Here is a 22,655-nt window from a genome sequence, read left to right as displayed (position 1 = left end):
AGAGGAGCAGGAGAGAGAGTAATTGGAGGGGAGGAGTGAAGGGGCTTCACTTGCAGACTGGAGATCATAGGAGAAATGTCTGTCTGGCCATCTCCTGCATTTTGGGCCTGTTGAGAGAGAACAATGAGTGAATTGGAGCTTCTATTTAGGCTCGGTTCACACTATTGCGATGCGGGAAGGCTGCGAATTCGCAGCCTGTTCCCGCATCGCACACGCACCCCCGGCAGTTCACACTGCCATATGCGATCCGCTGGGGGTGTCAATGTAATCTTAACGACACCCCCAGTTTGATCGCATATCGCAGTGCGATCGTGCAGTTCGCACAGGATCGGATCGCACAAGTGTGAACCGCTGTGCGATCCGATCCTGATGCGGCAGCAAAAATGCCTCCTGTGCGTCTTTGCTGCGGGTGCGGTGCGAATTTAGCCATACAAACTGTATGGCTAAACTCGCACCGCACAGCTGATCGCATGTCATGTCGGAGCAGTGCGCTCCGACATGACATGCGAACCCGGCACACGCAGAAGTGTGAACCGGCTCTTAATCAACTCAGAGCTGCTGCTGCTGTATGTGGCCCGGAATTGGTACAGAGCCAGGTAGCAAGTTCCCTGTCAGGGGTTCAGGCAGGACCCCCCTCAGCCGGGGCCTGCCACCACACGGACTCGGAAGTCTTGGCCTCTGGTGCACCTTAGCCCAGAGGACTTTCCAGGTCCACCTGCTAAGCAATTGCCTGCTACTGCTGGTGGTGGTCCTGGGAGGAATCCCCATCCAAAGCAGAGCCCGAAGGAGAGAGAAGCTTACCATGCAGCAGCCACGGTCCCCTCATCTGTAGTCCGGTCCCAGGTGCGAGTAGCTGGCAGTGCTGGTGATGGGGTGGTCAGCATGTCAGCTCGGCGGGAGAGAGTCTGCACAGCGGGTGCCAGCCTGTCTCTGGGTGCGGCCGGTGGCCCTTATTCTGCGGGAGAACAGCGGCATGGGATATCTGGCTCCTCTGCTGGGGGAGCCCGGCGGTCGAGGGGGAATGACTGCAGATCCAGGTCGGGGCCTGAACTACCCTAGTCAAGACATGCTTGGAGCTTGGAGGAAATTATAAGCATAAGGCATACATGACAGGTTGGAAGGAAAACCAGGCAGCAGGGGGTTCAATTAGTTGTTGGGATATGAGAGGTCAGGACTCTTACCTTATTGGCAGAGCAGACGAGGTGATGAGGAGGAGCAGGAGAGAGAGTAGTTGGAGGGGAGGAGTGAAGGGGCTTCACTTGCAGACTGGAGATCATAGAAGAAACGTACCTCCCGCCCGCCCTGGTGATGCTGTTTTCTGTCGTTATGCTAAGGAGGTTGAACATTGGCGGTTGGGGTCCTTGATTAGGGTCCAAAACATGGTGTTGCACGATAAAATGGTGGGACCCATCTCAGGCATGGAGTCCTATGGTTGGTCTGGTTCAGTTTAGACCGACCGGATAGTGTAATGTGGTAGGGATCTGTGGTGTTTTGGCAGCTGGGGACAGAACCTAACTTAATGGTACCACAGACTCCAAAGTTGTGGGAGATGGTATCGTCAAGGATCTGCAACCATTCTTTGATATGGATTGGTTTGACTGTTTTATGTTTTTCTGTTATTTATAGTTTTGTTTAATAAAAGGCCGAACCAGCCATTTAATCCCAATGCTGAGTTGTGTTGTCATTTAAAGGTAAAGGGGGTTGGTGTTGGGTACTGATCCAGGTAATATGGTTAAACTGGTGGGATCTGAACTACCCTAGTCATGTGTTACACTCAGACTACAATGTTGGATCTTGTGAAGTTTTCTGCTTGTCATGCGTTACACTCCCACTTCCATCTACACTGACAGTCTTCCCTGTGTCCAGCTGCCTTCTCATGGTGTAGTTTTGATTCAAACTGTATATGTGCACTGCACCTCCCAGCCCTCCTGTATCCTTAGTGAATGGTTCTTTTTTATTTCTTCATTTTCTCATGAATGAAGATGCACAATGCATCCTTATTGACGAGAGAACACTGAGCAGGAACCAGGGGCGTAACTACAGGGGTTGCAGGGGTTGCAATTGAAACCGGGCCCCATGCTCCAGGGGGGCCTGTGTGGCTCCCCTGTACACCTGGATAGGAGGGGCGGCGGTGGCAGCATGTAGAAAAATCACTGTCCTCCTTTTTCCTCCTGTAGCTTCAGGAGGAAAATGGAGGAGATTGGTTCCTCTGTAAGCTGCCTCCGCCACTCCTCCTATCCAGTTCACTTGTGTTCTGCTGTCTCTGGGCCCCTGTGTGCTCCCCTGGTCCCCCCTCCTTTAATTTAATCATCATTGGGTTTTTTGGGCTATAAATGAAAAAATATTTTTTTGCAAATTTAGTCATTTTTCTTCATAAACTTTGGCCAAAATGTATACTGCTACATATCTTTGGTAAAAATAACCCAAATAAGTATATATTATTTGGTCTTTGTGAAGGTTATGGAGTCTACAAGCTATGGTGCCAATAACCTAGCAACTATAATCCCTTGTTGTGAACAAGGCCTATAGATAAAAATGAGTTCTTTGGCTAAATTTAGCTATAGAGAGCTTTGTTGTTGTACCGAGTATAAGTGAGATGTGCGAATGTGCAATGTATTACTGTTTGTACTCTTGTTATTAACACAAATTCTTACTTACCTGTAGCTGCCTGAATACAGTGGTGCTGCAGAACAGTGGCTGCATCTAACAGGATGAGGTTACTGTTCTGCTAATAATTTTTTATCCAGTCAATTTTGAACCACTTGGCCTCTGGAAGGTTTTACTCCCTTCATGACCAGGGCATTTTTTTGCTATTCAGCACTGTGCTACTTTAACTGGCAAATGTGAGGCAGTGCACGCAAATTAAACAGATGAAAGTTGAACCAAATATGGGGGTCTTTATTTATCAGCCCTTAGCTAAAACTGGAGCAGCCTTAGCTAAGGCCACATTAGTTCAACTGATTCCTGCTGCTGTTTTGGACAGGTGTGCGTGTCTAGCTGTGGCCACTGATTCTGTACACTTCAATTCAGAATACTTTATTAATCCCAAAGGGACATTAGAGGTTGTCAGCGGCCACAGTTATTCGTGGCTGTTGTTCACACAACCAGTGATTACCTGCAGGATCTCTTCTGTACGCACAAAAAGTGCATCTAGCTTCAGCTTGTTCATTTAGGGCCCTTTCAGGCCGAACACAGTTGGATGCATTTTGAACTGCACTCCAGCTGCATAGACAGCCCAAAATCAAGGTAATCCTATGGGCATAGTTCACAGTATTGCAGTGCAGTTTAGCGCAGTTTAAAAAAAAAGTAGAGCATGCTATATTTTTTCACACCACAAATGCAGGTAAAGCGATACAAACGCGCTTGAAATACACCGCACTATGCTCCTTTAAGCCAAAAAAGCCTAGGCCAAAAACGTATAGAAAAATGCACTGCAAACACAGTGCTAAACATAGCACAGAATGCACGCAAAACACATTCAAGCGCACGTCAAGCATGCACCAAGTGCACTTCAAATGCACATCAAATGCATGTAAACGCGCAGTCAAAAAACGTGCAGTTATTTGCATTTTCTGTTATGAATGGGCCCTTAAAGTAGAACTTTAGGCAAAACTTCCTTTTTTTTTCATTTTTGGATAGAGTAAGGGAGGGTTATAACCCCTGCTAGATTTTTTCTTTTTGCCACCTGTGTCCCATTGCAGAGATTTCCCTTCACTTCCTGTCTCATAGTTAAACAGGAAGTGAGAGGAAATCCCTGCAAATTAAGGGAATTCCTTAGGGGATCCCCAGGTCACCAGAACTAGTGTCCCCATTGGAAGATATCCCCACTATTACCCTTCTGGAGACAACCCAAATTTTGGGATTTTCTCTTACTTTTACCAGCGGAGGAAGCACTGTGCAGGACACAGCTGACAATGGCTGTGAAATGTCTAGGAAGTGACGTCACCCATTCACTTACTATGGGGCTTCCATTGTCGTTGCCTCTTCTGCACCCGCCTTCACAGAGAAGCCGCGTGGGATCGGATCGGCTTAAGAAAAGGTATGTATAGCAAGTTTTACAGGGTTAGAATAGGTAAAGCCTCGTACACACGCGTCAAAAATTGGCAGGGAATTTTCGTCCGACGACCGATCTGCCGATTTTCAGCTTGTTAGTATGATGCTTCCGATAACCAACTCCGACTTTTCGGCCGAAAAAAATCTGGTGTGCAGACTATTAAATTTTTGTTGGCCATCAACACAACGGCCGATTTTCGTGCAGTCAGTACAGATTTAGACAGGGAAAAATCTAAAGAGCAAGTCTGGGCATGCTCAGAGAAGAAAGAACACAAAGAAAGCAATCCAACACATGACATCACTTCTGAAGTAGAATTTTGTTGGGCGAGAAAATTCGTGTGCAGTCTAGGCACATTCCAACCAACAAAACACAACTCTGGACAAAAGACGGACGATCGGTCGGCCGATAATCGTTGCGTGTGTACTAGGCTTTACTCTACAGCTGGATACACACTATCCAACTTTTGTGGTTAGATTTCCTTCAGATTTACCTTCAACTATGTAGTGCAAGGGCCTGCCAGATTGCATACAAATTGAAAGTGTTTAGGTTTGACCTCATATTATATGGTTTTGGTAAGTCTAAAGGAAAAAGTCTTCAGAAAATCTTATAGTGTGTATGGCCCATTAGATTGTGCCTGCAAGAAGATTTAGAGATTTTAGTTTCTAGGATGTACTTCCCCTTTAAGCGTTAGAAATAAAAGATTGAAGCTGATTAGTAGCTATGCACAGCTGCTTTGGATTCTGGCTGCTCCAGTTGTGATAAATTCCCCTCAATACCCTATATGGCTGTCTGCTAAAAGCTCAATGCTGGTTTTCACTTCCATATACACAAAGATGTTTATTCTTGGGCTGTGCTCATGTGATCACCAAAGTGCAACTCCAGAAATCTCCACTAGGTGTTGCTCTTCCCCTTTATTTCATAAATGCTTGTTTTCCATCAAGCAGAAAGCAGCTGATAATGACTTCATGGCTGCTGAGAAGCATATGATCATACAATCAAATAACAAACAAATACCTTTCCCCAAACATGACACGTTCTGAATTAGAAATGGTCTACACATTGTTTTGATGACCTTAAAAAATAATGTTGTGAATAAATACATATTATATATTTCCCTGATTTTCTCCAAACTTTTTTTTCTAATACAGATCTGCAGTATTAAAGTTTATCCAAAACATGTTTTTTATTTGGATAAAGTGGGAAAGGATTAGAGATTTTAATAATCGTCTGTGTTCCTGTTAGGTAGATTTGTCCTAGTAACTACTGTCATTAAGGCAAGAAGTGATGGGAAATCCAACATTTTACAATTGTCACCAGAACAGATGGTTATGGGAATTCTTCCAATGGGGACAACTGTTCAGGTGACAACTGTCTAAGGGGGGAGATCCCCTCACATGTAGAGATCTCCTCTCACTCCCTGTTGCATCTCTGAGACAGGAAGTGAATGGAAATCTCCCTAAAGGGATGCAGACAGTAAAGCTGGGTTCACAATTATGTGAATTGGACGCGGGTTTCCCCGAATCCAATTCGCATGACAGAAGAATGTGGCCGACTCTTAACCACTGGCTGGCTCGGCTGCACGAAACGACATAGTACTACGTCAGACACGCGGGTGGTTCTGGAGGGCGAGCGAGCGCTCCCGCCCCCCACAGGCAGCGGGGATGCCAATGCACGGGGCCAGTGGCCGCGATTGCTGCCCGGCCCTGCTCCCCGCTGAGAGAGAAGAGCGGTCAGCTGATGTAAGCACAGCTGACCGTTCTTCTCTCTGAAATGATCACACAGAGTCTAGGATCCTTCTATATAGGATCACAGGTCTCTATGATCATTTCACAAGCCCATCCCCCCCACAGTTAAAAAACACTCCCCTAGGCTCACACTTAACCCTTTGATCCCCCTAGGTTAACCCCTCCCCTGCCAGTGTCATTATTACAGTAACAGTGCATATTTTTGTAGCACTGATTACTGTAGTAATGTCACTGGTCCCCCCAAAAGTGTCAAAAATGTTAGTTAGGGGTCTGATCTGTCCACCGCAATGTCGCAGTCCTGCTAAAAATCGCAGATCGCTGCCATTACTAGTAAACAATAAAAAAATAAATAAAAATAACATCTTTCTCCTAGTTTGTATACGCGATAACTCTTGCCCAAACCAATCAAAATTAGCTTATTACGATTTTTTTTTTTACCCAAAATATGTAGCAGAATACAAATTGGCCCAAACAGATAAAAAATTAGATTTATACATTTCTTTTTTTTTTTTTGGGAATGTTATTTAGCAGAATGTAAAAAATATTGTTTTTTTTTTTCAGAATTGTTGCTTTTTCTTTATAGCGCAAAAAATAAAAATTGCAGAGGTGATACCACCAAAAAAAAGCTCTATTTGTGGGAAAAAAAGGACATTCATTTTATTTCGGTGCAGTGTCTCACAACCGTGCAAAAAATGGCCTTCCGGTCCAGAACTGGTTAATAGAGCCTGTTCACATATCTCCAGGGTGGCCGCAGAGGGCACTGCAGAAGGGTCCTGTGGGTGCCGGTTCACACTAGGTCGCTTCGACTTAGGGGGCGACCTGTGAAGTCGCGTGCAGCGGGACTTTGGCGCGACTTCATAAAATGAATGTCAATGCAAGTCGCCTCCAGGTCACCCCGAAGTAGTACAGGACCCTTTTTCTAAGTCGGAGCGACTTGTGTCGCTCCTATTAGAACCGGTCCTGTACTACTCAATGACCGCGATGGTGCACGACTTGCCAGGCTGACCAAGTCGCCTGACAAGTCGTATTAGTGTGAACCGGCACTTAGGCTCAGTTTCAGGTCTGAATTCAGGCAAAAATTCTGACTTGATTCACCCTGAAACAGTGATCAGGGACGGACTGGACCCCTGCTGTGAGCCGCTCTGCAAATAGTGTGAACCCAGCCTAAAACAATCTCCTGTGAGGGTCCCTAACCCTTCCATTATGTAGCAATCCTAAGCAGGAGTGTCAGATTTAATACTGCCTGGCTGAATCTAGCCAGTGCCAAATTGATAGTTGGTGCTGCTTTCCTCTGGTTTGCCCTAACTCCATGTTGATCATTTACTCCTGCCTGCTATCAGGGAGAGTCGCCAAGCCATATAAAAGGATATACACCTAGTACATAAAGAGAATAAATAATAATAAATAAATAAGAATAAAGCCGCGCTGAATTGACACAAATGTTGTTAAAACATATGCATAATTGTAAAATAAAACAGTGGACAGCCTGAATCAGACTATAATAGCACAATGTCCATATAGATTAACCATAGTGTTCATAATTCAAAAATCATCAAAAGAAAGATAAGGTAAGTCCAAATAAGAGGTGCAAAGTGCAAGAAAAGGAAATCCTCCACCGCAATTTTGTGACTTCTTCCTCAATCAGTGACGCATGCCAAAGCCACGCTATGCGCTTACCAGAAGGGAGAAGCAATAAGGCCTTTAAGTGTACTCATGTAATATGACTCCAATCAGCTCCAATAGGTGATGCTCTATCTGCTTATGCCAAACAGCTTCGGCGGGGAGCCGCGATCTAGACCATGCACCGCGATGCAGACAACCCAAGTCCAGCACTCTCCAGCATATACCATAAAAAGATGGAGGCCACAGATAGTGAAGTACGTAGGCACACAATATGTCTGCTGTTGTAAACACAGCAGACCGTTGTTCTCTCAGATATCAACACAGAGCTACTGTGTTCCTCCTAGGATCACAGGTCTGTGTGTTGATTTCACAAGCCAATCCCCCCCCCACAGTTAGAAAACAATCCCTAGGCTTACATTTAACCCTTTGATCGCCCCTGGGTAAACCCGTTCCCTGCCAGTGTCATTATTACAGTAAAAGTGCATATTTTTAGCACTGATTACTGTAGTGATGTCACTGGTCCCCCCAAAAGTGTCAGTTAGGGGTCTGATCTGCCCGCCGCAATGTCACAGTCCTACTAAAAATCGCTGATCGCCGATTCGCCGCCATTACTAGTAAAAAAATAAATAAATAAATAAAAATGACATAAATCTTTCCCCTACTTTGTAGACGCGATAACTTTTGTGCAAACCAATCAAAATACGCTTATTGGGATTTTTTTTTACTAAAAATATGTAGCAGAATACAAATTGGCCTAAAATGATAAAAAAAAAATTGAGTTTTAGAAAGCAAATTATTATTTTTTATTTTTTTTTTCAGAATTGTCACTCTTTTTTTATTTATAGCGCAAAAATAAAAATCACACAGGTGATCAATTGTCAGTTGAAGTAACGCAGTGCCGAAACGCAAAAAATGGCCTGCTCATTAAGGGAAAAATCTTCTGGTCCAGAAGCGGTTAAAGGCCCTTTGCACTGTATAAGCTGGAAGTGGATCTGGAGTCTCTATGTTTTGGTGTGGGTGTCAGAAGCCCCTACCCCTTTCTCCCTGTAAGTTATTAGATGTGTAAAACTTTTAAAAAATCCTTACCCCCACCATTAGTCATGGACTCAGCAATGGAGTAAATACTAACCCCACTGGAGGTCCCCTCAGAGCCTCTGGGGGTCTGAGGAAGGCTACATCCTCTTTATTTGAAACAAAAAAAAAAAGTTTGGCTATACATGCCCTTTAACCAGTTGCCGACTGCCTTATAGAACTTTTACTGCTACAGGAAGGCAACGCTGCGCGACATCATGTGTATATATTCGTAATTCTGCATTTTGGGTATAGGGGGCGAGTGCGCGCCGCTGGAGGCTTAATCCCGCTGACCAGTGGGTCCCACTAACATGATGTCCACATGCACCCGCTGAGCGTTCAAAACACAGGCAGAACGGCGGTCCGCCTATGTAAACAGGGCAGAACGCTGTTCTGTCGGTAAGGAAGGCATTGATCCTGTATTCCTGCAAAGCAGGGACACGGATCTTTGCCTTCCCCTAGTAAAAGCGCCTCCCCCACTATAGTAAGACACCAGCTAAGCACACAGTTAACCCTTTGATCGCCTGTGATGTTAACCCCTTCCCAGTCAGTGTCATTAGTACAGTTACCGTGCATATTTTTTAGCACTGATCACTGTATTAGTGTCACTGGTCCCCAAAAAAGTGTCAAAAGTGTCCAATTTGTCCGCCGCAATATTTCATTTCCACTAATCGCTGCCATTACTAGTAAAAAAAGAAAGGAAAATCCATAAAAAATCCTGTAGTTTGTAGGCGCAATAACTTTTCCACAAACCAATCAATATACGCTTATTGGGATTTTTTTTACCAAAAATATGTAGCAGAATACATATTGGCCTAAATTGATGGAGAAATTTGATTTTTTTTAATTTTTTATGGGATATGTTTTATAGCAGATAGTAAAAAATATATATATATTTTTTTTTTCAAAATTGTCGGTCGTTTTTTGTTTATAGCGCAAAAAATAAAAAACGCAGAGGTGATCAAATACCACAAAAAGAAAGCTCTATTTGTTGGGGGAAAAAAATTGTATATGGGTACAATGTAACACAGCTGCGCAACTGTCAAGTAATGCAGTCCCGCATAGCAAAAAATGGCCTGGTCAGGAAGGGGGGGTAAATCTTCCGGAGCTGAAGTGAAACCTGTAATAGGAGAGGTATGTAGGCTGCCATTGCCATGCTCTTCTGAAAATATTACATGTCTGAGTGCCATGACAATCCTCTTGCTTTAATATTTTGAGTCACTGACATTACAGATAAGGACTTTTGAAGTTCCTCTGTATTTTCTGATTTAATCATTTTTCAGGGTCAGTTACTAAAAATATTAGAGCTACGGGGTCAATATAGCACTCTGGGGACTAACACTTTCAGAAGGTCAGCAGTGGCAGCCCTCATAATTCTGGTGACAAGTTTAGGTTGTGAAAACATGTATGGTCTATTTGAACCTTTCCTCAGGGGTATCAGATGGCTAGAGCTGTTAGGAGCACCACAGCTTTGATAAAAAAAATAAATAAAATAAATGCTCTTGAGCACCTAGTTAATGTATAAAAATAAAATGATATTACCTACCAATAATTAATGAATGTACCAGCTTTCATTTAAATATCTAAGGATATTCTATAACTTGATATTTTACTTAATATAAAACAGTTAAAAATAAACAAGTAGGGTTCACATATAAGATGTACCAATATATTTGTTAGTTTATAAAACAATTATCGATCAGCTACATAGGCATGTGTACAGGGTGTGCCGGATGTGCCAGGGCACACCCTAATGACCAGAGTTGTATAAAGTACTCGAAACCCATACTTGAGTAAAAGTACAAGTGCTTGATCAAAAAGTGACTTGAGTAGAAGTGGAAGTGCTTGATCAAAAAGTGACTTGAGTAGAAGTACTAAAGTATTCAACATTTTTGTACTTAAGTATTGCAAGTAGTTTTTAAAAAAAATTTTGCTACTCAAGTACTGAAAGTAAAAGTACCAGTAGTTTTGAAAAAAAAATTGCTACTCAAGTACTGAAAGTAAAAGTACAAGTACTGTGTTATGTAGTTATTAAAGAAAGAAGTCAAACGTTTGAACATCATATTGTTTTTTATTATTTCAAATGCAGCTTTTATTTATACATACAGTAGCATTTATTTTCGTATGCGCTGATAATACATGTTTTGAGCTTCATGAAACCTGCCATCTTCTGTTCTGGCAGTGGTAATTTTTATAATTGTAACAAGTAACTATGCAGCACAAAAAAAAAATATCGGAGTAGAAATATTGAAATCATTGAAAAAATGTAGTGAACTAAAAGTAGGAGAAAACAATTATAATCTAGGAAAGTACAGATACCGCCTTTCGGTGCTTAAGTACAGTAGTGAAGTAGTTCTACTTAGTTACTATACATCTCTGCTAATCACCTTATGCGACGCAGATTCCCCCTGCTGAACGCTTCTAGGGAATCTCAGTCCCTTTTTCTGCTATTTCACCAAAGCCCCTCAGTAGAGCTCCTAATAAATTGTAAAAATAATAATAATAATATTATAAAAAAATAAAATAAAATAAAACTGTAAAAATATAACAACAAAATAAAATAATAAAAACAAAAAACTACTGACACCAATCTCATCCCTACTGACACCATCCACTGCTCTACTGACACTATTCACTGCTCCACTGCGCATGTGTGTTTGAGCTTTGGGGTGCACACCCTAATGTAATAGGCTGGCGCCAGACTTGTATAAAGTACTCGAAATTTCTACTTGAGTAAAAGTACAAGTGCTCGATCAAAAAGTGACTTGAGTAGAAGTGGAAGTGCTCACAGAAAAAGTTACTTAAGTAGAAGTACTAAAGTATTTAACATTTTTTTTACTTAAGTATTGCAAGTATTTTTTTCAAAAAATTTGCTACTTAAGTACTAAAAGTAAAAAGTACCAGTAGTTTTGAAAAAAAAATTTCTACTCAAGTACTGAAAGTAGAAGTACAAGTACTGTGTTATGTAGTTATTAAAGAAAGAAGTCAAAAGTTTGAACATCATATTGTTTTTTATTATTTCAAATGATTTATTCAAATGATTAACCTGTGTTTGTTAGTAGTTTCTTGATTCTTTAAGCGCTGTAGCACCATTTATTTGTTTGTTTCATATTTTCTTTTTATTGGAAAGATTTGGTATAGCAGCTTTTATTATACACAGCCTTTATTTTCGTATGCGCTGATTTACAAATGACATTATACACATTTTTTTGAGCTTTATGCAACCTGTCATCTACTGTTCTGGCAGTGGTAATTTTTTTAAAAGTAACGAGTAACTATGCAGCACAAAAAAAAATACTTGAGTAGAAGTATCGAAATCATCGAAAAATTGTAGTGAAGTAAAAGTAGAAGTAGGAGAAAAAAATTCTACTCTAGGAAAGTACAGATACCGCATTTCGGTACTTAAGTACAGTACTTAAGTAGTTCTACTTCGTTACTATACATCTCTGGCTGGCGCACACCTACCATGATTTTGCCGCAATTTTACCGCGATTTGCGTTTCACCTTTTTTATGCTTTTTTTTTGAAAATTTGTTGTTGGGCAGATTTAAAAACGTAAACTGTGGCAAAATTGCTGTAAAATCGCTGTAAAAATGCACTAAAAACGCACAAAAAATGTACTACATGCTATACATGCTATTCTGCAGCTTCCCCATTGAAATCTATTGAACCAAAAAAGCAAGAAAAAAGCACTGTTTTGTGTTTTAAAAGTCCCTGGCTCTTTCCAAAAATGCAGAGGCACAAAAATGCATTGATTCTAGGAGCCCATGTTGAAAAAATGTCCTGGATTTCTGCAAAAAGCATGAAAAAAAAACGCATTGATGTGAATGGAGTCCTAAAGAGGATCCATTTTATAGTTACTTCATGAACATGACCTAAAACAGCTCCAAAATTCTCTGTACATCCTGGGCTCCGCTTGGCCATCTGCGGGACCGGCATAGCGGTTGCCGCTGTGTAGAGGGGAGGGAAGAGAGCGGACTTGTTGCTCTCCCCATCAGTGGCAGCCAGTCTGAAGGGGGCGCAGGGGCGCCGCCCCCCCCCCCCCACAATCTGTGGGCAAAAAAAAAAAAGATAAAAAAAAAATTAAATTTTCAGCCCACTAGGGACGCCAGACCTGTGGTGGCTATGGGGGGGGGGGGTTTCACCCCTCGTGTGGGGGGCAGAGGCGCCGATTGGCGGCCTTCTGGGGGTCATCGGGGCGCAGAGCAATGCGCCCCGACACTCCCCACTTTAGAGATGTCCTGGCTGTGGGAAAAATTGATAGACAGAAAAGATGGGGCTTTGCGGGCTCAGCCAGTCGTGACACAACCACGCCCCCAATAGCCGGCTACCAAGGATCTCCATACCGCAAGAGATGTTTGCTCACTCTTAGCTGGGTCTTTATTACATGCCTTGATGTTCTACTGAAAACGTGAGTGCACTGTTTGCTTTTATTGGAATAAATTTTCTCAAATGGAGTTACGCTATGTCCCTGTATACACTCTTCTCTTTTAATGTCGTGATGTGGATATCGTGTGTGAGCCCATAGAGAGACATCCTGTGGCTTATTGTGGTATTACAAATAAGTTCCATTACTTGGATATAGAAGGTAGATGTCGTGTCCGGATCTGTAAGGAGACATCCAGTGATTATACCTGGTTTTACCTTTAAACTCGTTTGGTCGACTCATTAGGTTGAGAGACCCACTTGCTCTGGTAAGCAGCCATTTGTTGTATACCTGGTGATCTACACGTCGGTGTCTCCACTATCTTCTCAAAGTGTCATCTGGACTTAACCTCTGGGACCTTTTTGTTGATTTCTTCTGAACACCATCTTCATGCTCTAATGCTATGGACTTCACTGGGATTTAAAACACCCTTTTCTCACACTTTTTTTGTGCACATTTTTGTTTTTTACTTTGCTCAAACTTGTATTATATGCACATATATGTTAATTAATATCTAAACGCTAATTTTAGATCAATATTTTTCTATTTATTTGGGAGAATTTTTTGTAGCGCAGCACATTTTTTAACTTCTTACCAATATTTTATTCTCTAGGTCAGTGATGGCGAACCTTGGCACCCCAGATATTTTGGAACTACATTTCCCCTTATGCTAATGCACTCTGCAGTGTAGTTGAGCATAATGGGAAATGTAGTTCCAAAACATCTGGGGTGCCAAGGTTCGCCATTACTGCTCTAGGCTGTCTGCTTTCAGAAATTATATAATGTTTGGGGGTTTTATGTAATCGTAAGGCCTAAAATGATTTGTTAAACGTGTGCAAAAAAATGCAAAAATGGCTCCTAACCTTTTTTTAGCTGGCTTCTAAATTTAAAGCAAATTTGTCAAGCCCTGACCTAGAACATAAACAAGTAAACTTACCTACTTCTAGGCTGACTCTACTGCTTTCACCCTCTTCATAGTGCCTCTCTGATATCTGTACCCCCACCTGTCGGGTTCCTATGGTAGTGAGCCCTTGTAGAAAGCCATCTACGGGTTCCCCAAGGCGTCTAAGCTTCAGTCTGCTCCTTCAATGCAGTGAAGCTCTCATGGTGGAGATGGACTTTCAGAAAACTGGAACCAGGTCACAGCCCTCAGGCACGCCTGGCTGACAATGTGGAGACCACGTGCATGTGCAGAGTAGGGATGACAGGAGACAGAAGAGGATCCAAGAAACCCAAATAAATATAGGGCAGGCAGCAGGCTAGCAACAACGGTAGATAAGCCAGGATCGGTACACGGGTAGTCAGGCACGGAATGCAAGCAATACAAGGCAAACCAGGAGCACAGAGAAACTAGGTAATTTCTCAGGCAACCTGGGCTGCACTATATATAAAGGGAAGAGGACTGGGAGGTGGGCCAGGAAATGATAGAAGGCAAAGGAGTATAAATCCACAGTACAGCAGATAACGTACATAGGTAAACACAGAAGCCAGCAGCACATGTGAATGGAATCACAGGTCTACAACATCTACAACATCACGTTGTCTGTTTTAAAAAAAAAGGATCCAAGGTCTTATTAAGTTATGTGTCTACAGCAGGACTGCCGCTAAAAATCCCAGGGCCCCATACAGCCTACCTGACAGGCCCCCCCCCCCACTTCCGGCGAAAATATTGAAAGGATATTATCACCCCCCCAATCTCTCTTCCTAGCACAAATCCCTCCCAATCACCCCTCCCAGCACAACCCCCCAAATCCCTCCACAAATTCACAACCACATCCCCTCAGCACAAATTCCCCCCTCCTAGCACAAATCCCCCAGCTCCGCTCTTAGCACAAACTTTCCCCCCAATCCCCCCTTCTGGCTCAAATCCCCCAAACCCTCCTACAAGTACACCCCCCCATTCCTCCTTCTACCAACCCCCCCCCCCAAATCCACATTACACTTTCTAGCAAAGAGCTGCCAATCCCTCAAACATCCCAGGCATAAATTATTTTCCCATTATCATTTCTGTAAGCCCCCCAAACCGACAGGGAGAAACCACTACTAAGCCAGGAGGGGGTGCACTGTGTTGTGCTTTCCCCTCCTGTCTGAACAACACACAGCATAAGAGACAGGATCGCTATTACATTGCATCGGACTGTACACTCTCACACACATTTTGATTACTGCCCCTACCCACATTTCCTGCTGTCGGGAGATGAGCAGCCCGTTGAGGAGGTAGGGGGTGGTAATCAAACTGTGTGTGTACAGTGAGATGCAATGTAAGAGTGATCATGTCTCTTATGCTGCATGGACGAGTGTTGTTCAGACAGAAGGGGAGAGCCCACAGAGCACCACACAGCGCACCTCCTCCCAGGTCTTACCTCTCCAGGACTCCACCACTTCTCTAGACTGCCGTCCCCGTGTCCCAGCTCTGAGTGTGGGCGGGGACAAACAGCTGAAAGCCGGTGAGAGGAAGAGAAACTGACTTTCAGCCTGTGGAGGAAGAGGCAGACAGTGCATTGCTCTGTCCCTGATCCCTCTCCACACCAATCCGCCTGCTGCCCGGGCCCCCCTGTGTGCCCGGGCCCCATACAGGAGTACTGGCTGTACCCCCCTGATGGCGGCCCTGGTCTACAGCAGTAGGTATAAAAAAACCTAAAGCACATACACAGTAAAAACAAATAGGGCCATGTTCTATTCTTTATGTGGTATGCAGCCTGCCTGTATAAACATTTAAAAAAAAAGTAAGGCTTTAAATTAGTTTTTAAAGCCTTCTTGCTCTACCACAGCACTGTACAAATGGCATGAGCTTTTTATACTGACAGATCCCTTTAACCTACTTCTCATGGCCTTTCAGGAGTGGAGAGGATTGGCGTTGTCAGCGGCTCACACTGAATCGAGAAGTCTTATCTGTGGCGGGGATGAATCGCTTCTTGCCTCTTCTGGACAATGTTGGACAAGACTTTGTTCGCAGGGTTTACACTCAAGTGGAGAGGAGTGGTCGGGGAAAATGGACAGCTGATTTGAGCAATGAGCTCTTTAGATTTGCACTGGAATGTAAGTATTCAAAAATAAAAAAATCTATGGTAATAATTATTATCGGTAGTTACTAACTGAAGCATTGCGTTGGACAGAGATGTCACATAACTTATCCAAATTAATAGTTTAGGAGTGGAATAGCGCCACCTTCTCTACCAATGGTTGCACCTATTATTGCAATTAGGAAACGGCTACAGTATACATGGTAAAGTGTTTTGTTGTGAGGCAAGGGAATAAAACCACTGTAGAGGTAAAGTAAATGTATAGCCAAAACTTTTTTTTGGGATGGGTGGGGAAGGTTAAAACCCCTGCCGGGTTATTTTTTTTTTTGTACCATTGAGGAAATTTCCCTTTACCTCCTTTCCCAAATACTCAATAAGTAATCTTCAAAAGTATGAGATATTTCCCTCTTAGACAATTTTCCCCTAAAGTTGTTTCCCTATTGGAAGATTTCCCCTTACCTGGAGACAATTCCAAAATTTTGGATTTTCAAACACTTTTTTTGTCTTAGGGGACAATAGTCACCTGTACAAACAGAGGGGTCTAATCCTTCCCCACTCTATCCAAAACATAACGAAAAAAAAAAACAGATTTGGCTAGAGAAACATTTTAATAGGATCTCTGATCAGATAAGGTGGAGGGGTGGGGTGGTGACGTCACGCCCTCCATCTTGTTTAATCCAAGAATGCTTTGCATTCAATTAAAAAAATGCAAAGCATTCACTAAATGCCAGCTGACCTTCTGTGTTCAGAATGTATGGATCCGGAAGCAAGTGAAGATCACCCAAGGAGTGGTGTCTTCTTCAGTAATTTCCAGCTTCCAGGGGCATTGGGCAAGTATGGTAAACACATAGTTGCATTAGTCCAAGCTGGGCCTGAACAAAATAATGGGGTGGGCAACTACATGGCAAATGAGCTTTAATGTTGAAAAATGTAAAGTAATGCACTTGGGTGTCAGAAACATGAAAGCAAGCTACTCACTAGGGGGAAAACCTCTGGGTGAATCTAAGATGGAAAAGGACCTGGGGGTAATAGTGGACAACAGGCTTGACAGTGGCATGCAATGCCAAGCCGCTGCAAGCAAAGCCAACAAAATACTGGCATGTATAAAAAAGGGGATTCACTCCAGAAATAAAGAGATTATTCTCCCACTCTACAAGACTCTGGTCCGGCCACATCTGGAGTATGCTGTCCAGTTCTGGGCACCGGTCCTCAGGAAGGATGTGCTGGAACTGGAAAGAGTCCAGAGAAGGGCAACAAAAATAATTAGGGGAATGGAGGACATCGGCTATGAGGAAAGACTACAAGCACTGAACTTATTCTCTCTGGAGAAGAGACGCTTGAGAGGGGATATGATATCAATGTACAAATACTGTACTGGGGATGACCCTAGCATAAGGAACAAACTATTCAGAGAAAGGGAATACAATAAGACACGTGGCCACTCACTAAAACTAGAGGAAAACGGTTTAACCTTAAAACATGTAAGGGGTTCTTTACTGTCAGAGCAGTAAGGATGTGGAATTCTCTTCCACAAGCAGTGGTATCAGTAGGGAGCATCAATAGTTTCAAAAAACTATTAGATGAGCACCTTAAAGACCACAACATACAGGGGTATACAATGTACGGTTAACAGCAAACACAAACACACATCATAGGTTGAACTGGATAGGACTTTTTTCAACCTCCCAAACTATGTAACTATGTATAAAATATTCATACCTGAAATTTTTCTTTAACCGCGCGCCGACCGGCTTAAGTAGGAGTACAGCAACAGATCACACACACCGCTGGCTATGCTGTGATAAGTCACAACACAAGCCGATCCGAGGGTGCTCACTGATCGGTGAGGAGGAAGACAGGACAGAGCTCTGTCAATGTAAACAATACAGAGCTATGTCCTGTCAGTGGGGATGTGCCGGTTTTGGTTTCCCTGCAAAGCAGGGAAAGAAAAATTGGCACATCCCTTAGTAAAAGCACCTCATAGTAAACACACCAAGCACTGTTAGGCACACATTTAACCCTTTGATTGCCCTAAGCCATTCCCAGCCAGTGTCATTAGTACAGTGACAGTGCATATTTTTAGCACTGATCACTGTGTTGGTGTCACCGATTCCCACAAAGTGTCAGTTAGTGTCAGACTGGCCACCATACTATCACAGTTCTGCTATAAGTCGCTGATTGCCTTCATTACTAGTATGAAAGAATTCCAGTATATGTTCCATAGTTTGTAGACGCTATTACGTTCATGTAAACCAATCAATATACACTTATTGGGATTTTTTTACCAAAAATATATAGCAGACTACATATTGGTCTTAATTTATAAGAAATTCGATTTTTAATTTTTTTTATTGGATATTTTTTATAGCAGCAAGGAGAAAATATTGGGGCTTTTTATTCAAAATGTTTGGTATTTTCCTTTGATAGCGCAAAAAATAATAAAAACCCAGTTGTGATCAAATACCAATAAAAGAAAGCTCTATTTGTGGGGGAAAAAAATGATATACATTTATTTGTGTACAGAGTTGCATGACCGCGCAATTGTCAATTAAAGGATCACAGTGGCAAAAAGCAAAAAATGGCCTGGTCATGAAAGGGGGTAAATCTTCCAGGGGTTAGTACAAGCTAGCAATGAAAGCTGTGCAGTAGAGTTCCTGCTCTGAGCATCTCTTCATATTTTCTGCTAACTCCACTGCTCTCAGATCTATTCGGTGACTAGTGAACAAAATGAATTGGTGGCGTCTGTGCTGGCTCCAAATGCTGTTATCGCTATGCAGTTATCTAGAGTTCACTTCAGTTCAGGAAACAGAACAGTCAATGAAGAATAATAGTAAATGATGGCAGGTCGGTTATACAGCAAACCAAAATCAAATTGTTTCTATTGGGTTCTTGTCATTCTCCAGGACAAAGCAGAAAGTATTTATGCTATTGTTTGCTTACATTACATCATGAGATGTTCTAATATATATGATTGTACCATGACTATAATGTATATAAATGTTCTAACCTATAATTCTGATATTCTTACAGCTGTTTGCTATGTCCTGTATGGACAGCGTCTTGGTCTCCTACAGGATTATATAAACCCCGAATCTCAGGAGTTCATAGACTCAATAACACTAATGTTTCACACGACCAGCCCCATGCTGTACATCCCTCCCCGTGTATTCAGACTCATGAATGTATCCATATGGAAGGACCATGTTAAGTCATGGGATGCTATCTTCAACCATGGTAAGTGTACAGTAGTGGCAGAAAAGTGATCAAATGTTTACATGTTGCATGCATAAATGATCTAACCCCTGCACATAGAGTAGCATGTCATGAGTGGGCCTCTTTGGACAGCAGCCTGGGGCTTTTCATCCAAGTAGACAACTTACACACCCTCATGTTCAGTGCTCATATAGTTTGACATTCTAAAACTGATCATGTCAGCCAGGATCAGGTTGTCTGATCTGACTTTATAAGAAAACTGACCCAATTGTACAGCCTAATTTAAATCATCCAGGCAGTTATTATCCTTGCTTTTGTGGAGGGGTCCCTATAGGGTCTATTTATAAGTAAAAATGCTGGACAAATTTTGCTAATTTTCCCTGTATATTGTAATCTATATATATATATATATATATATATATATATATATATATATATATATATATATATATAAATAAAGGTGTAGCGCTAATCTGAATATGACAGTCCATATAAAAAAGTTTCTCATAGACACACTCCTAAACCTTGTGGACAGCCTTTCCAGAAGAGTTGAAGCTGGTATAGCTGAAAAGGGTGGGCCAACCTAATATTGATTCCTACTGACTAAGACTGGGATACCATTAAAGTTCATGTGTGTGTAAAGGCAGGCGTCCCAATACTTTTGAAAGTCACAGCAGGCTCTTGAATCCAAGATGGCGACATGATATCAAAGAACGCTCTGAGGATTTCCAATTGTATAAAGACAGTGCTCACTCCATGAGGGGTTTTTTAGTCTTAAATTTTTTGTTGAGAGCCAAACGAGGTCCCCGATAGCGTACTGAGGAGAAGGTCTTCTGCGAAGATCATAGTACTTCTTTTGTTGACTATGAGCGTGTGCAATGGTAGTATTAAGCAAACCCAGAGAGTCCTTTATTTGGGTAAGATAGTCTGAGGCTACTGGGTTATTTGAAGGAAGGATGCGTGGTGGAAGAATAGAGGGATGAAACCCATAGTTCAAGTAGAACGGACTCTGCTTGGTCGTACTGTGGGTTGCGTTGTTGTAGGCAAATTCTGCCAGAGGGAGAAGATCCACCCAATCATCCTGTTGGTAAGAAGTGTAACAACGTAAATATTGCTCGATGCATTGGTTGACTCTTTCAGTCTGTCCGTTGGTCTGCGGATGGTAAGGAGAAGTGAGCTTCCGCTTGATCCGTAGTATGTGACATAGTTCTTGCCAGAACTTAGAAATAAATTGTGATCCACGGTCAGACAGAAGAGTCTTTGGGATACCATGTAACTTAAAGACATGTTTCATCAGGAGTTCTGCCGTTTGTTTGGACGAAGGTAGTCTGCGAATAGCAATGAAATGTGCCATTTTTGTCAGATGGTCCACTGACACTAAGATGGTATTAAATCCTTTGGAAGGAGGCAATTCCACTATAAAGTCCAAGGACACAACTTCCCATGGAGTTTGGGGTATTGGTAGACTGCATAGTAGACCGGATGGTCTCGTAGTGTCAATTTTGGACCTGGCACAGACATTGCATGAAGAGACAAATTTTTGTATAGATGTTTTCATGTCAGGCCACCAGAATTGCCTGTTAATCAGATTAAGAGTCTTTGTTATACCCATATGTCCTGCCATAGGCACATCATGCGATAATTCCAAGATCTTGGTGCGTATGGTAGGTGGTATGTAAAGTTTGTCGTTGTAGTATAGGAAGCCTTCTGCATCAGTATTTAGTTGTGGTGGGGGTGAATCCAAACTTATACCATGCAAAACCTCTTCCTTCAAGGAACGGACAACTCCAATAATGCGTTTGTGAGGTATTATAGGAACGGAAGGGATTTCGAAGTAGTTTTCTTCAGTTAGTCGTGATAGTGCATCCGCCTTTTTGTTCTTATCTGCAGGTGTGTAGGTCACTAGGAAGTTAAACCTTAGAAAGAATAGTGACCATCGTACCTGTCGGTGAGAGAGAGTTTTGTTAGTCTGAAGATATTGGAGATTTTTATGGTCCGTGTATATAAGTATTGGTAATTGGGTGCCTTCAAGTAGATGTCGCCAATTCTCCAGAGCCAATTTTATAGCAAGCAGTTCCTTTTCACCCACGGGGTAATTTATCTCTGTACTGCTTAGGGATTTAGAAAAGAAGGCGACTGGATGAAGTGGTGAAGTGTGAGTTGGTCGTTGGGAGAGTATTGCTCCTACTGCCATGTTTGACGCATCTACTTCCAGAATGTATTGGAGGGATGGGTCTGGATGGCGTAGTATGGGAGCAGAAGTAAACCTTGTCTTTAACAGGTGAAAAGCTTTATTTGCTTCATCTGACCATTTGAATGGTTTTTTAATGCTAGTGAGCTGTGTGAGGGGTCTCACAATGGCAGAGAAGTTTCTAATGAACTTCCTGTAGAAATTTGAAAATCCAAGGAATCGCTGTAGCGCCTTGCGTGTGGTTGTTGTAGGCCAATCCTGAATGCAGGATATCTTACTCATGTCCATCTCGATTCCTATTTTGGATATGATGTAGCCTAGAAACAGTACCTCTTCTTTATGAAACAAGCATTTTTTCAGTTTCACATAAAGGTTGTGTGCAAGCAATCTCCATAATACTAGTCTTACATGTCTTATGTGTTCAGACAGGGATCGTGAATATATAAGTATATCGTCCAGATATACCACAACACAGACATCTAGTAAGTCTCTGAAAATATCGTTTATAAATCGTTGAAAAACTGCAGGGGCGTTGCATAGCCCGAATGGCATTACAAGATATTCGAACAATCCGTATCTGGTTCTGAATGCAGTCTTCCACTCGTGTCCATCACGGATTTGAATAAGATTGTATGCTCCTTTCAGGTCCAATTTTGAAAAATAGGTAGCTCCACGCACCTGCTCAATGAGCTCAGGGATAAGCGGTAGAGGATAGCGATCTTTTATTGTAATAGCATTCAATTGCCTATAGTCGATGATAGGCCTGAGACTTGAGTCCTTATTGCGGACAAAAAAGAGTCCTGCTGCTGTGGAAGAAGTGGAAGGTCTAATAAAACCTTTTTCCAAATTCTCATCCAAATAGTCTTTGAGATGGGAAAGTTCATCCTGTGAAAGAGGATAAACATGACCGAACGGCAATTTGCTATTTGGGAGTAGATCAATGCTACAATCATAGTCTCGATGGGGAGGTAGTGCTTGAGCATTTTTCTCAAGAAAAACCTCAGAGAGATCCTGATAACATAGTGGTGCAATCTCATCTGTCACCACAGACAGGATCTTCCCGAAAGACGGGAGGTTACACGTACCCTCGCAATAGCAAGAGAGGAAGGCCAGGGTCCGTTCCTTCCAATCTATGGTTGGTTGATGTGTGTGCAACCAGGGAAGTCCCAAAACAATGGGAAAGTGGGGTGAAGGTATTAGATCGAAGGTAGTGGTCTCCATATGAGACCCGTTAGTAGTGACTAGGAGTGCCTGTGTCTGATCAGTGATCGGACCAGAGGATAAAGGAACACCGTTAATAAGACTCACTG

The 22,655-nt window shown here is 42.4% G+C and overlaps 1 protein-coding gene across 1 annotated transcript in view; it reads left to right on the top strand.

The window, feature by feature from the left end:
- Nucleotides 1-22,655, top strand: part of CYP11A1 (cytochrome P450 family 11 subfamily A member 1) — a 52,564-nt gene that overhangs the window by 13,313 nt on the left and 16,596 nt on the right. The window contains exons 3-4 of the mRNA XM_082254940.1: nt 15,758-15,957; nt 18,972-19,175. Coding sequence (XP_082111066.1) covers nt 15,758-15,957; nt 18,972-19,175 — 404 coding nt within the window. The remainder of the gene's footprint in view (nt 1-15,757; nt 15,958-18,971; nt 19,176-22,655) is intronic.

The sequence above is a fragment of the Pelophylax lessonae genome (genome assembly GCF_965119305.1).
Source record: "Pelophylax lessonae genome assembly, chromosome: 4".
Taxonomy (NCBI): domain Eukaryota; kingdom Metazoa; phylum Chordata; class Amphibia; order Anura; family Ranidae; genus Pelophylax; species Pelophylax lessonae.
This window is presented reverse-complemented; position numbering and strand designations above follow the sequence as displayed.